Source organism: Pristis pectinata, chromosome 7 (assembly GCF_009764475.1).
Source record: "Pristis pectinata isolate sPriPec2 chromosome 7, sPriPec2.1.pri, whole genome shotgun sequence".
Lineage (NCBI taxonomy): Eukaryota > Metazoa > Chordata > Chondrichthyes > Rhinopristiformes > Pristidae > Pristis > Pristis pectinata.
In genome coordinates this window covers 74485598-74504151 of record NC_067411.1, presented here as the reverse complement: position 1 = coordinate 74504151, position 18554 = coordinate 74485598, and the positions used below count along the sequence as shown (strand labels likewise).

Below are 18554 nucleotides of genomic sequence, written 5' to 3'. Positions count from 1 at the left end.
TCCAAGAGCAAAAGATAATGTACAAACAAAAAGAAAGAAACAAGGTTGGACTACAAAAATAGTTAACAGATGTCAAAGCCAGGAAAAAATACCTGAAAGATCTCCCAGACAACCAGTACAAAGCAATAAAGTGAAAGATAAAAAGGAGAGGGAACAGGCTGGTGTAGATTGAAGAACAAGCTAAAAACTTAACACTTTGTATTGATTTGCCATTAAACAGAACTTCAATGTTAAAATAATTGAACCTAAAGCACAAAATTGTACTCAATATTTAATGAGCTAAAAATAAGATGTTATGTTATTTCGCATTAAAAGAAATACACTTTTACAAGTCTGCACACTATCTCAGTTGAGGAGATGTTGGAAGACACCTTGCATTCCTCAACAAATTCTAACTATTCATTCTTCCTACTCCAACCATAAGTACCATAACACAAAATTAAAGGATACATCAGAATCAGGTTCTACATCTAAAATGCACTGGGTGTGCCCCAAAATAGCAAGAGACATCTAAGAAAATAATGTACCAGCAATCAGTTTATGGTCCTTATTCTTAATTACATTGTAGAAATGTTGCCCACAATTACAGTCCGTTGGAAACTTAAATGGAAAATTAATCTCACGCACACTCAAACAAAACCTTTCCTCAATTTTCAGATCTTCAGCAACTCTCTGAAAACTAATCCTCCAATTTGACCAGCAGAGTTTAAAATAGCTTAATGCAAATAACTGGCAGAATAGGTTCAAGGAGATGAACAGTGTATTCCAATAACCAGCAAATATAATGTTCAAGAATAAAAACACAAAAGACCAGAAATAATCAGTAGGTTAGTTAGCATCCATGGTGAGACTATCAGTGTAAATTTTTTAGTTGATGATCTTTCATTCAAGCCTTTATATTCAATATATTTACTCACCAGTACAAACATTTAAAACTTTTACACAAGTCCTGTATGAACACAATCAAGTTAATATGATGAGCGTTTGTCGGCTCTTGGACTGTACTCGCTGGAGTACAGAAGGATGAGAGGGGACCTCGTAGCGACATTTAAAATGTTGACAGGTAAGGATAGAGTAGATGTGGCTAGGCTGTTTCCCTTGGTGGGCGTGTCCAGGACCAGAGGGCACAATCTTAGAATTAGAGGGTACAGTTTCAAGACAGAGATGAGGAGAAGTTTCTTTACCCAGAGGGTGGTGAAATTGTGGAACTCCTTGCCACGCACAGCAGTGGAGGCCAGATCAGTGGGGGTATTCAAGGAGGAGATAGACAGATATCTAAATAGTCAGGGTATCAAGGGATATGGGGATAAGGCTGGCAAATGGGATTAGAATAGTTTTTTTTTCTCTCTCTTTTTTCCCACCCCATTTCTTTTTCCCTTTTCCTTGGAGCAGACTCGATGGGCCGAATGGCCTGCTTCTGCTCCCTTATCTTGTGATCTTGTGAATCCGAGGTCAAGCAGCAAACCTGCAAATACTTAAACTTTGAATCACAGGCCAGTCAGCCTAACATTGATACTGAGCAAACCTGAAGAACTGGTTAAATTATTAATCAGAAGGGTACTGATTAATTAACTACAATCAGCATGGATTTCTTCTCAAGGATAACAACCGAATTTTTTTGAAGAGATGGGGAGAATCAACGAAGACAGAATGTTTGATGTAGGCTACATGGATTGAAACAAGCCATTTTAAGAAGTTATTCATGGCAGACTTACCAGAAAATTAGCAGACTGGATGAAAAATAGGCTCACTGACAAGAAGGTTAATGGTTGATAGAACTTTAACTGGTGAAGGTTGTTTGCCATGGAAATCAGTACATCTCAGAGCTAGGTCCCTTGCCTTCTAGTATATCAGAGGTTTAAACACAAAGGGACATGATTAAGAAGTCTGCAACTGATTCAAAAATTGGCTACATGGTTGACAGTGAGAAAGAAGTTTGTTGATCAGGAAGATATCTATGGATGGGGTCAGTGGATACAAAATTGGGATGTTCAATGTTGAGAGTTGGGAGGTTAATGCATTTGGGGAGGACAAACCAGGCAAGCAAATACACAATAAATGGTAGGATACTGTAAAGGAACAGAAATACCTTGAAGCACAAGCCTCCAAATTCCTGAAGGTAAGACAGGTAGATGATGTGCTTATAAAGATTTGTGGATTGCTAATATTTATTGGCCTAGATGGAACTTAAGCAAGGTCATGCTAGAATTGTGTAAAATACTGGCTGGGCCAGCTGGAGTACTTGATAGAGTTCTAGTCACCACGTTAGATGTGACAGCACTAGAGAGTATGCAAGGAAGATTAACAAGAATGCTGCCAGGGCTAGATTAGTTTAGTTAACAGGAACGACCGATTAGGCTGTGGTTGTTTTCTTTGGAGCCAAGCAGGAAGGTCAATTTAGTTACAGCATAAAGAAAGTATTGTAGACCTGCACAAAGTGAGTAGAAAGGTCCTATTCACCTTATCAGTGAGCACAAATTTAAAGTGATTGATAGAAGGACTAGAGGAGAAAGAAAATATAATTCACCTAAAGAATGGCAAGGTCTGGAATTTGCTACCTGGTGGGATGCTAGAGATAAAATCCCTCAGTACCATCTGAAGAAGGATGAGGTACCATAATCAGAACTGTTGAAAACACTATCATATGAACTAGTGGGTCCAATATGCTTACAATGCCTTTCATTGAAGCTGATCTGATTTCTTGCTAACACTATAAAAGCTGATTGAATGTTACCAATTAATTTCAGACTATCATATCTGCTTAAGATTAGACGATTCCCACCAAGCATTTGAAACTCAATTGGATCAGATATATTAAACTACTTAGCATGTATTAAGCATCACTGATTGCAGTGAAGCCAGTAGATGACAGCCACCAAACATTCAATTGTTCTGAAAGGACATTTATAAATTGCTCTGGAACCACTTAGATGGCCAGATTAAGTTTATATTAATATTTTTCAACTTTCCTCACCGGCATTATTCATCAGCTGAGAGAAAAGATATGATGCATACTCCAAGCCATACACCTGACCTAGCCTGCACACATAACAACACATACTTCATTTTCTCCCCCAACCACATGTTCCTCATTTTCCCATTAGCAAAGCTGAAAGCGGAATTACATACAAAAATGATTCCATGCATAACTCACTAAACGGGTAGCTTACAGTACCATACACCAGCGTCAAACCACAAAAAAGCAAATATTTTTCCACTCAAGATACTCACAATACAAGACAAATTTGATTTTTCACAAGCAAAGAGGTTGGTACAACAATGCAAGGCTTTGCTAGCTAAAATTATGTATTAGAATTATAAGAAATAGACATTTATGTGCCATTGATGTATAATCTACAATGATGTCTGAACTTCATGCAAAGATTAGTTTACTACACATTACAGAGCTGTTGTACAATTCAACCATCTGAACAAATGTGCCAAAGCACAGTCCAGGTGGTTTAATTCAAAGAAAAGGGATGAACTTCACATTTCAAACAATGATGTATTCTATCCCAAATCTGCAATAATAATTCTGTAGGTATAGGTTACATAAGAAACAGATAAGACCATTCAGCCCCTTGTTCCTGCTGCCATTCAATAAAATCACAGCTGATCTTTTCCATCAATGCCACTTCCCTGCACTAACTCTGTCCCGATTCTTTTAACATCCAAACAGCTATTAATCGGTCTTTAATATACTCAGCAACTGAGCCTGTACAACCAACCCTCTTGGGTTCCAAAGGTTCACTATCGCTGGATGAAGAAATTTCTTCTCACCTGTCATTCATGACCTACCCTTTTCTTTTCCCAGACCATGACCCCTGGTTCTAGACAACCCAGACACCATGTCATGCTCTGGAAGAATTCTGTATGTCTCTCATTGTTCTAAACTCAAGAGTATAGGCCCAGGGCCTATTCTCCCCTCAGGAAACAAAATTGCCATTTCAGTATTCAAGCTGCTGAACCTCAACTGCAGTCTCTCCATTGCAATTATCCTTCCTTAGGTAGAGAGACCAGACCTGTACATAATATTCTGAACAAGGTTTCATTAGAGCAAGACTTCACTATCAAATACCTTCGTCAGTGAAGGCCAACATACCATTTGCCTTTCTAACTGCTTACTTTATCTACAAGTTAACTTTTTTTTATACTAGTCTGTATATCAGGTCTCTCTGAATACCAACACTTCTCAATCCCTCAACATTTACTGTCTTTGTATTTCTCAAAGTGGATGAGGTCATTTTTTTCACATTATATTTCATTTGTCACATTCTTGACCATTCACCTACCCCATCTGCATTGCCAAAGCCTCTCTGCATCTTCCTCACAGCCCCACACTAATTCCCAGCTCCTCAGCCTACTTGAATACATTACCTGTAATCCCTTATTCAAATGATTAATAAAGATGCGAACAGCTTTAGTCCAGCACCAATCCCCATAGCACCCCACTTGTGACAGCCTCCATACCCAAAAATAACCTGTCTACTCCTATTCTATTTTCTGTTCATTAACCAGTTCTCACCAGTATATTAGCCCTAATACTGTGCACTTCAATTTTGTTTAATAATCTTGTATAGCATTCTCTGCAAGTTCAAATACACTGCAATCAACTTCCCCCTTCCCCATTCTGTTTGTTACAATTTCAAAAACCTCAGATTTGTGAAAAGCAAATTCCCTTTCATAAATCCATACTGACTCTTCACAATATTATTACATCCCAAGTGCCTTGTCACCACTCTGCTAATAGACTCCAGCATTTTTCTCACAATTGATATCAGGCTAACTGCTCTAAAGCTCCCAGTTCTCTCTCTCTCTCTCTCTCCTTTCTTAAATAGTGGAGTTGCATTTTCTACCTTTTAATCAGTGAAAACCTTTGAGAATCTACGGAATTTTAGAAGATGACAACCAGTGCATCCATCATCTACAATGCTTCATTCTTCCAAAATCTTGGAATACAGGTCATCGGGTTCTGAAGATTTATCACCTCTCAGTTCCATTATTTTCTCCCCTGAATGCTAATCTCTTTTGAGCTCCTCATGCTCTCTAGACCTATGGTTCTCCACTATTTCTCAAAGGCTTTCTGTGCCTTCTGAGAAATGAGAGTAGGCTACGTAACTCTTCGAACCTACTCCACTATTTGATAAAATCATGGGTGAACTGATCTTTGGTCTCAACTCTACTTTCCCTGTCTGATCCCATAACCTCAATTCTCCCAGTGTGGATGCTGAGTGCACATTTGCCCTGGTGTGTGAGTCCACAACTCCCTATATCTCTTTCACACTTGAATTACTTGATGACTCAGCACCCAGCACTCTCTGGGTCAGAGAATTTCAATGATTCACCATGAGAGAGAGGAAATTAATTCTCTTCTCAGGCATAAGCAACTGGCCTCTTATCCCGAGACCACTACTAGTTCTTAACTCACACACCAGGGATAGGTCCTCGCAGCAATTGGACTCTCAAGCCCCTCAGAATCTTATGTTACATTTTCCAATCATATACTGTAGCTCAACTCTATTAAAAAAAAGCAACATTATGTTAAAATAGAATAACTACCATCTTGCAATCATTTCCAATCATAATTAGTAAGAGAATCAAATTCTTGTGATCCACTGAGGAACTCTCAATAAAATTAAGTGGATTGTTCCATCAGTAAGGCCACTCTATATACATTATGTGGAACTTGAGTTCTTCACCTGATCGTTTTCCGGTGCTGACAAATGTATAAACTGCAAATACTGGAATTATCATCGAGTCAGAGTTGTACAGCACAGAAACAGGCCCTTCAGCCCACTATGTCCATGCCATCCATTGTACCCATCAACACTAATCCCTTTTAAGCACATTAGGTCCATCTATGAACTGGCACTTCAAGTACTTGTCTAGATGCTTCCTAAATGCTGTGAGAGTATCTACCTCTAATGCCTCCTCAGACAGTGCATCATCACAGACTCCGATCACCCTCTACATGGAAATAATTCTCCCTCAAATAAACATTCTTTCACCTTAAACCTATGCCCCCTTGTCGTAGATGCCCTCACCATGAAAGAAAGATTTTTTTCCCCCATCTATGCTATCTATCCTCCTCATAATTTTATATAACTCCATCAGGTCCCCGCTTGCCCTCTTCTGCTCCAGTGAAAACAAGCCCAGTCTATTCCACCTCTTTTTATAACAGTATAAGAGAATGAATGTCAAGAGTGAAGTATAAGATACACTATTTCATACAAGACTGACAAAATTTCAACATCAGACAGTATCACTTTTAGAAACGCTGTTGGAAATTTGTGGGATGAAAGTGTCTATATAATCTAAGGAAAGTTACTTGAAAATAAATCAAAGCTAATTCTATGCACTTTGAGTAAACAATAGCCCCTTTGACAACACTAATTCACTAGGTTTGATGTTTGCTGAAGAGTTAAGCATGTATCAAAATCAGCTTTGAATTTGTTTTATCAGCAAACTTCTTCAAAACAAGTCTCTTTATACAATTTATAACAGACATTTTAAAGTTAGCAGCTGAAATCATGAACCATGGAAAAGAATGCAATACCAATAATTACAATAAGATTAAAGGAAAAGTACACAATTTGTCCTATCAACATACACTGTAGACTAAATATCAACTGAAAATACAATTTAGTAATTCTCAAAGTTTATAAAAATGCAGGTACCTGTACAACAAGTGAATCAAGTGTTCCATTGTGCAAATATACTACAGTGGCTCAGCCAGTAAAGCTGCTGCTTCACAGCCCAAGGTCTAAACCTGACCTCCTGTGCTGTCTGTAGAGTTTGCATGCTCCCCCTGTGATCATGTGTTTCCTCTGGCTGCTCAGTTTTTTTTCCCCACATCCCAAAGATGTGAAGGTTGGTGGGTAAATTGGCCACTGCAAGTTGCTTCAGGTGTGTAGGTAAGTGGTGGAATCTGGGGACAGTTGATGGGTATGAGGGGAGAATAGAATGGGATTACTGTAAATACATGCTTGACAGTCAGAGTGAACTCAGTGGGCCAATGACCCTGTTTCCTTGCCGCATGGCAAGAACTTATTCATTTCCTTAGTTGACAACTGTGATCAAGAACACAGTAATCGAAAAATGCTTGTTAGCTATTTAGTTATAGACTTCCAACCGGCACAGCAGTACACGCCCTAACAACAAGTGCACAAATCACAGATCAAATTTCTGAACACGTCAGTCAGGGGTGCAATAAAGAGTATGCAGTCTCACTTAAGTATGTGGTCATTATGAAACCCATTCAATTTTCAACATTTAAACCGCACACCAGAGATCCAGAATAAGCTTGACAGTACACGTGGCCTTTCAGGTATAATTGGTTAACAGTGCTTTGACAGCGAGCTGATGAGGATTGAAAAAAACTAAGAGTCATCTCCTCCTATGTTTTGTTGAATACAAGATGATCACTTGGGGACCGATGCTACGTACAAGCCTGACTATCTGATCTGAGCCCTATGGAACCCCACCGAATGTGCCAAGTATTATTCTGATAAATCATTCAGGTTCGGCTCAGGTGAGGCCAGGTCACGTCACGTCAGGGCAGGTCATGTCAGTGCTGCTCAGCAGTTTATCCTGGTCATAATAATCTGATTTGCTTAGCTCTTCATTAATATTTGCCATTTTATCAAACAGATGAAAAGCATACCTGAGATTGTTAAAAATGTCAGTCAAATGCTGTTCAGTCTACACTAAAAATCAAATGCCATTTCCAATCCTGCTAAATTTCACCTCAACAGTAATTGTAAGTGGGGGAATTGAATTCAGGTTCCAATTATAAATCTGCAAAATATTTTCAGCTGCTCTTATAATACATGATGGAATTATAATTCTCTAGACATCATATTCCCCAAACTGATTATTTTGGACAATACGTGGCTACCATTTAACTGATCTTCAGTTGCAAATTAATAATTCACAGAGAATTAAACTTTTACATTCAGCCAATAATGCAAATAATACTGAATAATGTAAAACTAACAATGACTATCGCAACTTTAGAGTATATCAGAATATTTCTCCATGAGAATGCTAAGAATCTTGCCAAATGATCAATTTATAGATCTGTTCAAATATTGACATATTGTCAGTAGCCTCATTTAAACCAATAAAACTCTTCCAGAAAAAGAGAAAATATCTCCACAAAAGAAAGAAACAGAAATAACTTACTGGGAAATCAATAATTTTACTTAATTAACAAAAATAAATAGGCTGATGACCTTCAGCATACACAGATCTATCCTGTTAAGACTCCCAGGATCCTAGAACCAGTTTCAAAATACATGCCTTAAAGATGGGAGAACAAACAGACAACTAACATTGCTTCTGATTCTGAAAGCACCAAGGGCAAGTACTTTCTTACATTAACTGTACCATAAATCCCTTTACATACTAGCTACAAAGAAAACCAAGACCATTATTACCCTATTAATAACTGCAAAGAAAGCTAACACAAGCCCAAAGTAATACTGTTCTACAGATGCTTTTGATTGACAAGAACATTAAAAAAAAACTCATCACATTTAAGAGAAAATCTTTACACCCAAGGATTCCAAAATGCATGTTAATTAGATTACATGTCGTGAGGCAATCAAAAATTGCAACTATGTTTCCAAACTGCATCAGCTCCCCTAAACTGATGAATTGACAAAGACATTCAAACTCTTTCTCAAATTCCTCTCTGGACTCACCATATCCTATCTTTTAGCTTTCTGTTTTTATTACAACATTTTATGATTGTACCAATAAATAAATTCATTTAACATAAGAGCACAATTCCAAGCATTTTTTTATACCTAATTTTCAGTTTTACATAGTACCATCTCACTTTTGGAGAACATAATCACATATGTATCCTATTCTGTCAAAGTTGCATTTCCATTGCCCAACCTTTTTGCCACTACATACTTGCCACCTGTCTCTACCTAACCCAGAGATATTTTCACCTCCCTCATTATCTTGATAAACCTTCTCAAAAATCTGTGTGGCTCTCACACTTTCCATCTGCGTCCTTTATCGGATTTTGAGATGTGACTACACCTGAGATGCACTATGGGAATTAAATCAACAAACCATTTAGCGCCTTCTACTGTACCTGTGGGCAGACTCCACAAACACAGAACTATGGTCCAGAAAAAAATAATTTGCAACGAATGTATGCGTACCAAATAAATTCACTAAACCCGCTGTAGCAACGGCACAATCTCGCGTTGGTTTGCATTGGGAAAATATTAGCATCGCAGAACATTTGATAACTGCCTCACCAAAATACACTTACAATGTTACCAAATACTTCTGAGCATCATGCACACCTTGAAAGTGACCATTAGGCTTAAATATTGGTCGTTGCTATGATCCTTCTCAATCTTTAAAACGTTAAACAGCTCGGGGAGGAGTGCTGTCCTGATGACGATGTTTAAAGTCTGGGATGACACAGCGTGACTGGGAGATCGGCGTGCTGTATTTTCGGGTCTCTGCAGAAAACACCCGAAAATTATCCCTTCCCCTCCCCTGCCGAGGTCAAGCGGGGCCGTCTGCCCGCACAGCCGTCCGCTGCGGCCGGTGACAGGGGCCGGAGCCCCAGCTCCCAGCCCCGGCGACCACCTGCGCTGCCCCCACCCCCCCCGGGGCTCCGATGCCCAGGCCACTCGCCTCTTTCACGGTGCAGTCCGGCGCCAGCTCAAACTCCTCCTTGTCCTTTGGAGTCTTGACGGTGACCCTGATGGTCGCGGCCGCCGGGCCCGGCCCGCTGCCCGCAGCCCTCTCCGCCATCCCGGAGCCGCCTGTCAACAACCGGCCAGCTTCCTCATTGCACCGCGGCACCACGGGAAATGGGCGGGGGGAGGGGGGGCTCGCCGAAACCGCAGGAAAAATTAAACGGACACAGCCGAGGGGCGGCGGCTGGTGGCAGCGGTCCGGCGATGATATTTGTTTCTGTCGGGCCGGATCGGATCGACGATGACGTTCCGGAGCTCAGCAGGCGGCGATGACGCAATGGGGGGGAGGGGGAGCTGCCAGAACCGGAAGCCGGAGCGGAGGATGCCGGGAGAGGGAGGCAGGGAAGACAAGAGGCAATGACTGGCGGTTTCAACCAGCAGGGCGGGGGCTCAGGGGTGGGGGGGGGCTTAGATATGCAGGGCTCAGATATGGGGGGGGGGTTAAATATGGGGGGGGGGCTGATATGCAGGGGGTTAAATATGGGGGACTCAGATATGCTGCGGGTGGGGGGACTCAGATATGCTGCGGGTGGGGGGGACAGATATGCTGCGGGGGGGTGGGGGGGACAGATATGCTGCGGGGGGGTGGGGGGGACAGATATGCTGCGGGGGGGTGGGGGGGACAGATATGCTGCGGGGGGGTGGGGGGGACAGATATGCTGGGAGATGGGGGTGGGGGTGGGCTTAGATACGCAGGGAGAGGGGGCGGGTGGTGGGGGGCTTAGATATGCAGGGAGATGTGTTTAAATTCTGCAGACATATATTTCACATTTTGACCCAGGACTCACGTAGGGTTGGATCAGATGAAGTTTGTCCAAACTTGGACCATTGCTTGAAATATTAGTATAAATTGATGCTAGCTTGTACAATTAATCCAGTTTAAAGATTGACTTAGAATTTGCTATATTTTTAATTAACAGCATTAATTGTAAATATCTTGCGAGTGGGAGCTTACAAACTAAATAATATTGAAGTTGATTTCTCCCTCCATTAAAACTGCCGTTCCTCCATGCAAAGCATGGGAAACTGAGAGTAGTTTACCTTTGTTCCCATTGACTTTTAACAAAACAAAACATGGGGATTTGAGTACAACCATCAGCCGATCTTACCTAAACAATTTCTCCACTAATGTTTGTTATAACATTTGGGCAAATGGCAGTGAATCATGTTTCCATCCAGTTAGTACTTCTGGTCAATGGCAGCTTGAAGCTTAGACGAGCAGGTACAAACACAAGCATTGTCTGCATTCTGAGATTTGGATAGCCTTAGTTTTGGAACAGACTTGCCGTAGGTTGAACCGTTTCCCTTTAGGTCTTAAGATTAGCTCCATTCCCATGGATCATGTCCATTATGCCTTTGGATGGATGGAATCCACACTGTGAATTGGGGAGCATCTTCCCATCTTTTCTCAAACCCTGCTGACTCATGAGTGCCTCGTTTTTGAATTCAGTCTCAGCAAGAGCCTTTTGCACTCCAACTTTCTTCCAAATAAAGGCCAAAGTACCATCCACTTTTATATATTTACTTCCTGCGCCACATGAACAAGCACACCAACATTTAGTAGGTTCCCAATGTATTTCTTTTCCATTAGAGTCGTACAGCACAGAAACAGACCCTTTGGCTCGACTTGTCCATGCCGACCAGGGTGCCTTCCTGAGCTAGTCCCATTTGCCTGCATTTGGCCCACATCCCTCTCAACCTTTTCCATTCATGAACCTGTCCAAATGTCTTTTAAACATTGTAATTGTACCCACCTCCACCACTTCCTCTGGCAGCTCATTCCAGATACCTAACACTCTGTGAAAAACATGCTCCTCAGATTCCCTTTAAATCTTTCTCCTCTCACCATAAAACTATGCCCTCTAGTTTTAGACTTCCCTACCCTGGGAAAATGACTGTGACCATCTATTGTATTCATGTCCCTCATGATTTTATACACCTCTATAAGGTCATCCCCTCAGCCTCCTTCACTCCAGGGAAAACAGTCCCAGCCTATCCAGTCTCTTGTCATAACTCAAGCCCTCCAGTCCCAATAATACCCTTAATGATCTCTTCAGCACCCTCTCGAGCTTAATCACATCCTTCCTGTAGTATGGTGACCAGAAATGCACACAGTATTCCAGGTGTGGTCTCACCAACATCCTGCACAGCTGTCACATGATGGCCCAACTCTTGTACTCAGTGTCCCATCCAATCAAGGCAAGTATGCCATTCATGTTCTTCACCACTTTGTCTGCCTGTGTCTCCACCTTCGGGGAATTATGTATTTGTACCCCCAGGTCTCTCTTTTCTACAACACTTCCCTGGGCCCTGCCATACACTGTGCAAGTCCTGCCCTGGTTTAACATCCCAAAATGCATTACTTTGTACTTGTCTGAGTTCAATTCCATCTGCCAATCCTTTGCCCACTTTCCCAGTTGATCTCGATCCTGTTGTAACCTTTTTCACTGTCCACCACACCAGCAATTTTGGTGTCATCCGCAAACTTACTAATCAAATCACCTACATTCTCATCAAAATCAATATATATATGACAAACAGCAAGGGACCCAGCACCGATCCTACCAAACTGCAAAACTTAATGTTTTTCTGTCACCTTCTTGAGCACTCGCTAAACCTGTCTTCCCCTTTGTAGACTTTGATTTTCCTCACAATTCACTTTCCCTCCCTTGAATTACGTGGAAATGATGGGTCAGTAACACCGTTGTGAGCTGGAGTCACACAATCTGGATAAGGGCTGCACATTTCCTTCTCTGAAGAACATCAGTAAAGCAGATATGTTTTTACAATCATTCAATGGTCTCATTATTAACATCATATTTTTAAAACTTCACTCTGCTTTGGAGCACCTAGACAACAGCAAAACATATCAGGCTGCTGGTTATTGATTACAGCTCTGTGTTCAACACCGTCATCCCCTTAGTATTAATCAATAAGCTTAAAAACCTGGGCCTCTGTACCTCCCTCTGCAACTGGATCCTCAACTTCCTTATCAGAAGACCACAGTCAGTGCAGATCAGTAATAACACCTCCTCCTCACTGACAATCAACACAGGTGCACCTCAAGGATGCATGCTTAGCCCACTGCTCTACTCCCTCTACACTCATGACTCTGTGGCTAAGCACAGCTCAAATGCCATTTGTAAATTCACAGATGATACCACTGTTGGTAAAACCACCACTGTGGCAACAAGGAGGTGTACAGCAGTGAGTTAGTTTGGCTGGTTGAGTCATGTCGCAATAACCACCTCGCACTCAATGTTAGCAAGACCAAGGAATTGATTGTGGAAGTTCAGGAAGGGGAAGTCAGGAGAACACACATCAGTCCTCATTGAGGGGTCAGTGGTGGAAAGGGGGAGCAGCTTCAAGTTCCTGGGCATCAACAGCTCAGGGATCTATCCTGGGCCCAACACATTGATGCAATCATGAAGAAGGCATGTCAGTGGCTCTACTTCGTTCGGAGTTTGAGGAGATTTGGTACGTCACCAAAGACTTTTGCAAGTTTCTATAGATGTACAGTGGAGAGCATTCTGACCAGTTGCATCACAGCCTGGTATGGAGAGGCTCCAATGCACAGGATCGCAAGAGACTGCAGAGGGTTGTAGACTCAGTCAGCTCCATCATGGGCACAACCCTCCCCACCATAGAGGACATTTTTAAGAGGTGGTGCCTCAAGGTGGTGGCATCCATCACTAAGGACCCTCACCATCCGAGACATGCCCTCTTCTCGTTATTACCATAGGGGAGGAGGTACAGGAGCCTGAAGACCCATACTCAACAGTTTAAAAACAGCTTCTTCCCCCTCTGCCATCAGATTTCTGAACAGTCCATGAATACTACTGTTATTCCTTTTTGCACGATTTAATTTGTAATTTATAATTTATAGTAATTTGTCTTTGCACTGTACTGCTACCGCATAACAACAAATTTCATGACATACAAGTCAGTGATAATAAACCTGATTCTGATTCAGTTAATTTAATAACCCACCATTTAATAAGCCAACTGCCATAGACTCCTTTATTTCTAGTAACTTAAAAATCAATGCTACTGTAGCCCTTGCATGCATTTCTAATATTGCACCAGTGACAGCATAAATGTCCCAAGTGGCTAATACTGAAAAAAGGTTCCTGCTTTTGCTCAAGAAGCAGACTAGTTTCAGAGGTAGAATTATTTTGAAATAATGGAACTAAAAGTACTCCACTAAATACTGTTTACTTGGATCCAGGAAGCAGCCACAAATTTAATTTTAAATTAAAAATAATTACCATTTAACAATTTAGACCAGAGTAACTTTACCCCCCCCCCATCCCAAATTGAAATGGTCCCTTATTTAAAAGCCATCTATCTATTTTCTCCTTCAGCTTTAAGTAGTGCACCAGATTTCCCAGGACTGAATCTCCCCTTGCATTTCCCTCATTGACTATGCCTGATTGCTGTTGTTTTTTTTTCTTAAACTGGCCTTTGGCATTGAAGATGACTTGGAATTAATCCATTTCAGTTGGTTCTGAGATGGCTGATGTGACCCATGTGAAAAGCAAAGCTGGGGCAGGAGATGCTTGAAGAGGAAAGTGGGTGAGTAGTTTGAGAGGTAGTTTGCTCCCTCTGCTACATGCTCTTGATAAAGAAACTGGAGGTTCTCAATGCCTCCTTTTCCAATTTGATCAATCACAGGCCAGGAATTCCCACTAAGCACCGAGGATGTCACATTTTTTAAATGAAGCTTTGAGAACATCTTTGAAGTTTTATTTCTCTGTTCTCCTGATTAACTATTGCCATGATGGAGCTTAGAGCAGAATATCTATTTTGGGAGAACATGCAAAAGACGTAGCCCATCCATCAGATCTGGTTGAATTCAACTACAGCCTTGAAGTTGGGGTTGTTCAGCTGGGAGAGGTTGCTAGCATTGTTGGGTTACTTGACTTAAAAGTGAATTGGGAGGATTTTGCAGAGACATCATCAATGGTACCTTTCCAGTGAGATGGTTGACATCTCTGAGACATCTGAGGGGGTGGGGGGAAACAGGTATGCAATAAAGCAAGTTTTTAAAGGGCAACCAAATGTGAGAAGGATCTTTCACAAAGCCTTTAGGTTGACAGCCAATCACTTTTGAAAGGTGGAAAAGACCATTTATAATAGTTGATCATACTCCCCACATTTCTTTTGAAGCTGTCATATAATGAGGGTCACATTTGTTGTATGTCTTGATGATTGAAATCCATACTGTGATTGAAGAAGCAGCCTTTAAGCACTGACAATGATTTTTGTTTATAATTTGCAATGATTCTTGTTTAATCTTGCAATGATTTTTCCTGTAGCAGATTGCAGTGGTTCTATTGGTCTCCCTATCATCAGATTTGTCTCCTTTCTTGAAGATGGTCACAATGCTGGTGTCTCTGGAGCACCTGGCATGAACTCCCCTTTCCAGATGAGAGAGATGAGGCGATGAATTTGTCAATAATTTCTCTCCAAGCTTTAGAACTTCAGTAGGGATATCACCAGAGGCCATTTCCACTCCTACCTTGGGAAAAACCTGGCCTGCATCTTAGGAGACAAACCAATCCTTCAAAGTGACATTGATGCTAAAGTCAGAAAGGGTGCAAACGTTTTGAAAGGTGAATTGGCAAAGGAACAGCAAGAAAAACAAAATCCAGAGGTGTCCTCTACCGAATTTCCTCTGTTTGTCTAGAACCAGAGACCAGAGTCTCAAAATAAGGGTTTACCCATTCAGGACAGATACGAAAAGAAATCTCTTCACCCAGTGTGCAGTGAATCTCTGGAACTTACCATCTAAAAGATGAATGGAAGCCAATTCACACAGTGTAGTCAAAATAGAGATAGATTTTAGCTATTATAAAAATCACAGGATATAGGATTAGTGCATGAAAGTGGTACCATAGTAAAAGATCAGCCATGATCTCACTGAGTGGTGGAGCTGGTATGTGGGGTCAAATGGCCTACTCCTGCTTCCATTCCTTTTGTTCTAATAAGTTGCTAGGAACACAACCTTGTCATAATCTACGCCTTGTTTTGTCCAGAGACAAGGTACAAGAACCTTTAATCAAGGTTCTGTAAGCCAATGTCATCATCCAAGTAGAAGACCACAAAAATATCTGTATCACTGCACCATGACAGATGCTGATGATCGTTGATCTATTATCAATCCAGTCCCAAAATGGCTGGCAACTGAACTGCCACTAAAAATCAAACTCAAAGGTCTCACAATCCTTACAAAGATAGTTCTTGTTCCACATCTCACAGAAAACCCAAAAAATCCCAAACAACAGGAGCCGTAGATATGCAATACCCATTTTGGGCTGGACTCCAAAATAATTAGTGCCTAATTTTAGGTTCTTGGCTTCCCTACTAGAAAATTCGCTTGATGAGAATAACCAGGAACTAATTAACTGCAAACAAAGCATTCTTGGCTTGGGTACTCCATCATGCTTCAGGGGCAGAGAAAACAGCTTCACAAGCACCTGAATTAGAGGTTCAACAAAAGACTCAGCTCAATGAACAAACAGTGAGTGTAAAACAGCAGAGGCAGAAAAGCAATTAGTGGACAACCACAACATGCATGAATTCTTTAATGCAGTCAGGACCATCTATGGCCAAAACATCCAAATGCCTTGGTACATGTGAAAATACTAAACCAATTTATCAAATGCTCATTCTCCCATTGGACCAAGAGGCAAAAGCAGAGGGGAGCTCTTCAAGGAGAGGCAATCAGTGCCTACTGGAAGGTGCATTTCAGAGAAAAACTCCTCAACCAAGACTTTATGACACGAGTGTCATCAGCTCTATTTTGCTTGCACTATCCATTCCAATTTCGGTGCCATCCCAGACCAACAGACTGAAAAGGTTAAACATAAAAGTGAAAAAACATCCATCTATCAAATCACCTCAATTTTCAATCTACCAGGAAACAGATTCCAAAAATGGTAGTCAGTTAGCTGTTAAATTCATCAGGACCAGAGGAAAACCATTTCATAAACAAGGTAATTACTATTTGATCAATATTAGACTTCATAATTTGAGGTGTGTGGCACCCTCAAGTTTAAATAATACACCAGTAGGAAGTCCTTGAAAAAAAATATTCTCAGTATTGTCAATTAAATTCAGAGAAATTCTAAGAGAACTTTTTGCGATTGTCTGCACTCACGGTCAGCTTTGGTTCCACAGTGTTATACTCCACCACTTCTCGCTCTGATCCAAGCTGGAAAAAAAAGCTGCTTAGACATCAAATTAAAACCATACCCAAACATGCTAGTACGAACCCAACTTGATGGAGCATTTATAATTTCTCCATAACTGATCTGAATGTGGCTGTATCAAATCTCAAACACCCTACTTATCCATTTGAGGATGAAACACAAAATATTAACCAAGAACAGAGGACATGTGCTATATCACCACACTAATCATCCTGACCTGGATGAAGTACTGAACCGACTCCCAAGGCATGGCCCAATCCTGAATGCTTCAATACACGCACAACCCATACACTACATATATGGTGAGATCCTCTTGGGCTTGGTTTGGGTAGCCAGGCACTGGTTGGAAGAGAAGCATGTTAAAAGAAATAGGGTTTGAGGTAGTCATTGATGGGGAGAGTAAGCACAAGTGTGAATCGGGAAGGAAAACTAACAATTTTCAGAGTAAGTAAACATCACCAATGCACATCAATTACTCTGTAACAATTTAAGCATAATTCTTGTACTTTAAAACATATATAAAAAAAACCCACAATTTTCTAGTAACCCTGTTATTACACAAGATAATCATGAACAAAGATGAATATGCTTGCAAGAACCTCTAGATGGGGTAACTGCTCTCTTAGGAGACACAACCAACTGCAGATGCTGGAATCTGGATTAAAAAAATAAATAGCTAGCAGAACTCAGCATGTCAAGCAGCATCTGTGGAGGAAAAGGGATGTTTCAGGTCAAGACTCTGGATTAGGACTGAGAGCACAGAGACACAGTCTACACTCTCAGTCCTGATGCAGGGCCTCGACCTGAAATATCAACCATCCCTTTGACTCCACAGATGCTACCCAGTTTATTTTTTGACTGCTCTCTTATTTAGGCAAAGAGCATCCATCAAACCCTTTTGAAGAACAGGCACATTCAATATTTATCCCTCAAGAAACGTTGAAGACAGATTATCTGGGGTTATCGTGTTGCTGTTGCAAAAATCTTATGATGAACAAACCAACTGGCTCATTTCCTACATTACAGCCTTAAGTATAAAACACTTGGTTGTCCAGTGGTTTCTTTCTGTATATTTCTAATTCTGTTGATTTGATATCTCTTTTTGAATAAAAAGTAAGGCATCAGCCGCACAAAAATCCAATTAATAACTCCATAGTGCTTTAAATTTACCACATAATTTTAAAAAAATGCCCACAATGGACTGTTTCTTTCCACATTGTCTAACATATGGCCGTAGAGGTTCTTGTGCAACACTGAATCTGAAAGAATGTTAAACTTTTATATAATCACAGCCAAAAAATACATCCTTCTCTTCAGTTTTGCACTTAAAAAAAATAACATCAATATGATTTAATATACTAATACTCCTGATCCACTCTTTAAACAGTATATCAACTTTAATAGCACAGATATCTGGCACACAAATTTATTCAATGTTAACTTATATATACTTGACTGCATGGATAAATGTGTATAACAAGTACCCTCAAGAACATGCAGCGTTTCCAAGTGTGGTGAACATAATGGTGAGGAAGTGTGGGAATTTAAAATCCCATTGTACTTTATTAAAAAAAAGGTTGTGTGTAGCACCAAGGCTAATTAGTGTACC

General features: G+C 40.8%; 1 protein-coding gene across 2 annotated transcripts in view; it reads right to left on the bottom strand.

Annotated features, from left to right (window-relative positions):
* The window catches only part of LOC127572324 (ubiquilin-1-like), a 35261-nt gene extending 25248 nt beyond the window's left edge, over nt 1–10013 (bottom strand). Inside the window, exon 1 of one of the 2 annotated variants that reach the window (XM_052019433.1) lies at nt 9667–10013. In XM_052019433.1, coding sequence (XP_051875393.1) covers nt 9667–9786 — 120 coding nt within the window. In that variant the 5' untranslated portion in view covers nt 9787–10013. The remainder of the gene's footprint in view (nt 1–9666) is intronic. The other variant, XM_052019432.1, reaches the window with a different exon arrangement.
* Nucleotides 10014–18554: the final 8541 nt, after the last annotated feature.